Source organism: Nicotiana sylvestris, chromosome 9 (genome assembly GCF_000393655.2).
Source record: "Nicotiana sylvestris chromosome 9, ASM39365v2, whole genome shotgun sequence".
Lineage (NCBI taxonomy): Eukaryota > Viridiplantae > Streptophyta > Magnoliopsida > Solanales > Solanaceae > Nicotiana > Nicotiana sylvestris.
Window position 1 is genome coordinate 135055091 of NC_091065.1, and position 6262 is coordinate 135061352.

At 44.1% G+C, this 6262-nt stretch overlaps 1 protein-coding gene across 1 annotated transcript; it reads left to right on the top strand.

Annotated features, from left to right (window-relative positions):
- The first annotated feature begins 2511 nt into the window (after positions 1-2511).
- On the top strand, positions 2512-5257 carry LOC138878270 (uncharacterized). The gene is made up of 3 exons (XM_070157938.1): positions 2512-2662; positions 4565-4818; positions 4952-5257. Exons 1-3 carry the CDS (start codon positions 2512-2514, stop codon positions 5255-5257), a joined length of 711 nt encoding a protein of 236 aa, XP_070014039.1.
- Positions 5258-6262: the final 1005 nt, after the last annotated feature.

The following is a 6262-nucleotide window of genomic DNA, read 5'->3' on the forward strand; positions in this document are numbered from 1 at the left end:
TTTGAGTTGACTTCGGTTAATGTTTTGAGAAAACGGACCTAAATCCGTATTTTGACAGTCCCGATGGTCTGTACCGTGATTTGGCACTTGGGCGTATGCCCGAAATTGAATTCGCAAGTCCGAAATTGAGGAATTAGGACTTGTTTGCCTATTTGCTACTTGTTTAAATGTTGGGTACAATGTATATGTGAGGTGACGAGTACTTATGCATTGTTGTTGGGTTAAAGCATGCGCGTGTGACTTGTTTCTTTTAATTTATTATTTTCTTTGATCATGATATCCATGCTTAGACTAGTTAATTACTAAATTGAACGCTCTTTCCGCATTTATGGGCTATATGTGATAACTGAGTATTTTTTCTGAAGTTAAAGGTTTGTATTGTGGAACCATTATTGACGTAAAGTTTGTCCTTATTTATTTTATCTCCCTATTGTTATATGTTCATTGTTATATCGTAAGGGAGAGTGTTAAAGCATGAAGAGTGATGTCGTGCCATATGTTAGAGTTAATGCACGAAGGGTGATGCCGTGCCATATTTGAGAGTTAATGCACGAAGGGTGATGCCATGCTGTATTTGAGAGTTAATACATAAAGGGTGATGTCGTGTCGTATCTATTGATTCATGATGAAATTGAGAGTAAAAGCATGAAGGGTGATGTCGTGCCGTTATTACTGTTTCATAGTGAGGTTGAGAGTAATAGAACGAAGGGTGATGCCGTGCAGTTTTATTCATTATGTTTATTCATTTTACTAGTTAAGGGCTTATTGATTGTTTCTTGTTATCATTCCCTGCTGTAGTTATCGTATCCGGTACCCCCTTCGCATGTCCTCTCCCAAGAATACATGTTTAGCCTTATTTGTTATTATGTTATATGTATATTGTTATTTGCATTGGTTTATTTATGTGGGTGTCCTATCATAGCCTCATCACTACCTCGTTGAGGTTAGGCTCGACACTTACGGATTACATTGGGTTGGTTGTACTCATACTATACTCTGCACTTCTTATATAGATTTTGGTACTGGTTCCAGTTGTCCGTGCTGCGTTTCAGCTCGTATTAGCATTTGGAGACTCAAGGTAGATCTGCTGGTTTCCGTAGACTTTGAAGTCCCCTTAAACTTTCCCCCTATTTACTGTTCTTTTCATTTGAGACAGTTGTACTTATTTCAAACCCTATTTGTAGAAACTCTAGAAGTTCGTGTACTTGTGACTCCAGATCTAGGTTGTACTTGATATTATTGGGTTTTATGTCATTTCGCATTGGTTTAATTGGTTTTACTTATTTGAATTGATTAAAATTAGCTTAAAGATCCACTAACATTGGCTTGTCTAACAAGTGAAATGTTAGGCGCCATCACGGTCCCGAAGGATAGAATTCCGGGTCAAGAAAAATTGGTATCAGAGCACTAGGTTGCGTAGGTCTCACAAGTCACGAGCAGGCTTAGTAGAGTCAGGAGGATTGACACGGAGACGCCTGTACTTATCTTCTAGAGGCTATGAAGTTTAGGAACAAATTTCAATTCTATTCTTCTTTGTCGTGCGATTTTATTCTATCATTACTGATTGAACTCTTCCATTCTTGTCCTCCCGCAGATGGCAAGAACACGTACTGCATCTTCAGCCGAATAGTAGCCAGAACCCCCAGTGGCAGCTCCTACGAGGGGCAGAGGTCAAGGTCGCGCTAGAGGCCGAAGTAGAGGCAGAGCTCAGCCTAGAGCTCGAGCAGCAACACTAGTAGTGGAGCCTCGAGTGGATTTTGATGAGGAGGTTCTAGCTCAGACTGTACTTGTTGGACCAGCTCAGGTCCCGGAGGAGTTCATCGCCACCCAAGTACTTCAAGAGGCTCTATTCCATTTGGTGGGTCCTATGGAGAGTGTGGCCTAGGTCGGTACATTTCCTATGGCACCCGTTGTCTCTCAAGATGGGGGTGGAGCACAGATTTCCCCTACTCAGACTTCGGAGCAGATGGCTCCCTAGTATCAGACTCCAGCAACCTCGCTAGTTGGGGTAGTTCAGTCGGTTGTTGCGGCATAGACCGGTGACCCGCCATGTCTTCTGAGAGCTTATTAAGGTTGGACAAGTTTACAAAGATCTTTCCAGTTCACTTCAGTGGTGCAACTTCTGAGGATCCATATGATTATCTTGACTGCTTCCATGAGGTGCTGCGGAACATGGCAATAGCTAAGACCAATGGGGTCGCTTTTGCTGTGTTTCATATGATGAGTTCCGCCAAGAGGTGGTGGAAACATTTTGTATCGACCAGACCATCTGGGTTGCTTGCTCTTACTTGGGACCATTTCTTTCAGCTATTTCTAGAGAAATTCCTCCATATCACACTAAGAGAGGACTTCCGCAGGCAGTTTGAGCGTCTCCAGCATGGCAGTATTATTGATACTTAGTACGAGACTCGTTTTGTGGATCTAACCCATCATGCTATTCTTCTACTTCCTACCAAGAGAGAGAGGGTTAGGAGGTTCATTGATGAACTTACTCATCATATTAGGCTACAGATGGCCAAGGAGACCGTGGGTGATATTTCATTTCAGACTACTGCTAATGTCGCCAGGCGGATCGAGATGTTTCTTACATTGGAGAGAAGGAATGGGTTTGATAAGAGGCGTCATTCCGGTGGTTTCAGTGGTGCCTTGTTTGGAGGCAGGGGTACTTTTTTTAGAGTCCATCCTCCCAGGCCGTTTCATTCAACACTCTAGGCATCCCAAAGTGCTTTAGATGGTCGCGATCCTCATATGTCTCATTCCGACCAGCTAGCCTACAGTGAACCACTAGCACCTATTAGTGCACCTCTGCTCCAGAGCTTTTAGGGTTGTTACTCAAGTCGAAAGGATCAGTTTCAGGGTCATCAGTCACAACAGCTGAGGTCCTATTATACTTATGGTGATCTGAGGCACATTGCTAGGTTTTGCCCTCGAGCACTGAGAAGCTCAAAGAATCAGGGTTCTCGTGCTATAGACTTGGCACCGGGTGCTTCACCGCCCGATCAGCCAGCTAGAGGTAGGGGTCAGGCAGCTAGAGGTGGAGGTCAGGCCATTAGAGATGGAGGTCAGGCCACTAGAGGTGGAGGTCGGCCAGCTAGGGCCTTTCCTAGAGATGTAGTTGAGAGTGGTGGGGCCTAGCCCCGATGTTATGCCTTCCCAGCCAGGCTTGAGGCTGAGTCATCTGATGCTATTATCACATGTATTATTCCAATTTGCCATGGGGATGCTTCAGTTCTATTTGATCGGTGCTCTACTTATTCCTACGTATCATCATATTTTGCTTCATATTTGGGTTTGGCTCGCAATTCTTTGAGTGCTCCTATGTATATGTCCACACCTATTGGAGATTCTATTGTTGAAGATCATGTCTATCATTCGTGTGTGGTTACCATTAGGAGTCTCGAGACTAGCATAGATATCCTACTTCTCGATATGATAGATTTTGATGTCATCTTGGGTATGGACTGGTTATCACCTTATCATGCTATATTGGATTGTCACACCTAGATGGTGACCTTAGCTTTGCTGGAATTGCCTTGATTAGAGTTAAGGCTCGACATATGGTCGAGAAGGGGTGTCTAGCTTATTTGGCTTATGTCTACGATTCTAGTGCGGAGGTTCCTTCCATGGATTCAGTACCAGTTGTTCGTGAGTTTCCAGAGGTGTTTCCTATAGATCTGCTGGGATGCCACCCGATAAAAATATTGACTTCTTCATTGATTTGACCCCGAGCACTCAGCCCATTTCTATTCCGCCATAATGGCCCCACCAGAGTTGAAAGAATTAAACGAGCAGTTGCAATATTTACTTGATAGGGGCTTCATTAGACCTAGTGTCTCGCCCTAGGGTGCGCCTGTGTTGTTTGTGAAGAAGAAGGATGGATCGATGAGGATGTGCATAGATTATCGGCAGTTGAACAAAGTCACCATCAAGAACAAATATCCATTGTCGAGGATTGATGACTTATATGATCAGCTTCAGGGTGCCAATGTATTTTCAAAGATTAATTTGAGGTCTTGCTACCATCAGTTGAGGATTAGGGCATCCAAGGTCCCTAAGACAGGTTTTCGGACTTAGTAGGAGTATTATGAGTTTCTAGTGATGTCATTTTGGCTGACAAATGCCCAGCGACATTTATGGATTCGATGAACTGGGTGTTCAAGCCCTATTTAGATTCCTTTATGATTGTGTTTATTGATGATATCTTGATATACTCCTATAGCCGAGAGATAGCCAGTTATATGCCATGTTTTTAAAGTGTAAGTTTTGGTTGGACTCGGTCGCTTTCTTGGGACACGTCGTATCAGTAGAGGGCATTCAGGTGGATCCTAAGAAGATTGAGGCAGTTCAGAACTATCCTAGACCCACTTCAGCTACGAAGATCCGGAGTTTTTGGGTTTGGAGGGATATTACCGTTGGTTCGTGGAGGGGTTTTCATCTATAACAACCCTATTGACCAGGTTGACCTAGAAGGGTGCCATGTTCAGATGTTCAGACGAGTGTAAGGTGAGCTTTGAGAAGCTCAAAACTGCTTTGACTACGGCTACAATGTTGGTGTTGCCAATAGGTTCAGGATCTTACATGGTGTGTTGTGATGCATTTTGTATTGGGCTTGGTGCAGTATTGATGCAGGATGTCAGGGTGATTGCATATCCGTCGCGAAAGTTGAAGGTTCATGAGAAGAATTATCCTGTTCATGAATTTGAGTTGGCAGCCATGCGTATCATGCGAGGTATTCATGGATCATCAGAGCTTGCAGTATTTGTTCAAACAAAAGGATCTCAATTTGAGGCAGGGGAGGTGGTTGGAGCTATTGAAAGAGTATGATATCACCATCTTGTATCATCTCGGCAAGGCCAATGTGGTGGTCGATGCCTTGAGTAGAAATGAAGTGAGTATGGGAAACCTTGCATATATTCCAGTCGGTGAGAGACTGCTTGCATAAGATGTTCAGGCTTTGGCCAATCAGTTTGTGAGGTTGGATGTTTCAGAGCCCAGTCGTGTTCTAACTTTTACAATTGCTCGGTCTTCCTTGTTTGAGAACATCAGAGAGCGGCAATATGATGACCCTCATTTACTTGTCCTTAGGGACAAAGTGCAGCACAGTGGTGCCAAGCAGGTCACTGTTGGAGATGACAGAGTTTTGAGGATGCAGGGTCATATTTGTGTGCCTAATGTAGATGGAATTCGTGAGTTGATTCTTGAGGAGGACCACGGTTCTTGGTATTCTATTCATTTGGGTGTCGCGAAGATGTATTAGGACTTGCGACAACATTATCGGTGGAGGAGGGTGAAGAAGGATATAGTTGCATTTGTAGCTCGGTGTCTAAAATGTCAGCAAGTAAAGTATGAGCATCAGATGCCTGGTGGTTTGCTTCAGAAGATAGAGATTCTTGAGTGGAGGGCGCAGCATATCACTATGGATTTTTTTGTCGGACTCCCACGGACTCAGAAGAAGGTCAATGTAGTGTGGGTTATTGTGGACACGCTGACCAAGTCAGCGCATTTCATTCATGTGGCAGTTACTTATTCTTCAGAGTGGTTGGCTGAGATTTACATCTACGAGATCGTTTGTCTTCACGGTATGCCCGTGTTTATCATTTCTAATCGAGGTACGCAGTTCACCTTGCACTTTTGGAGGGCAGTACAGTGTGACCTGAACACTCAGGTTGAGTTGAGCATAGCATTTGACGGACGGACAGTCCGAACGCACTATTTAGATATTGGAGGATATGCTTCGCGTTTGTGTTATAGATTTTGGGGGTTCTTGGGATTAGTTCTTGCCACTTGCAGAGTTTGCCTATAACAACAGCTACCAGTCGAGCATTCAGATCGCTCCTTATGAGGCATTATACGAGAGGTAGTGCCGATTGCCTGTTATATAGTTCGAGCTGGGGAGGCTCGGTTGTTGGGTAGAGGTTTGGTACAAGATGCCTTAGATAAGGTAAAGATTATTTAGGACCGACTTCGCACAACTCAGTCTAGGCATAAGAGTTATGCCGACCGTAGAGTTCGTGATGTTGCATTCATGGTCGAAGAGAGGGTGTTGCTTCGAGTTTCACCCAGGAAGGGTGTGATGAGGTTCGGAAAGAAGGGCAAGTTGAGCCCTAGGTATATTAGACCTTTTGAGATTCTTTAGAGAGTGGGTGAGGTGGCTTACAAGCTCGCATTACCATCTAGTCTGTCAGTAGTCCATCCGGTGTACCATGTTTCCATGCTTCGAAAGTATCACGGTGATCCGTCCCATGTGTTAGATTTTAGCTCA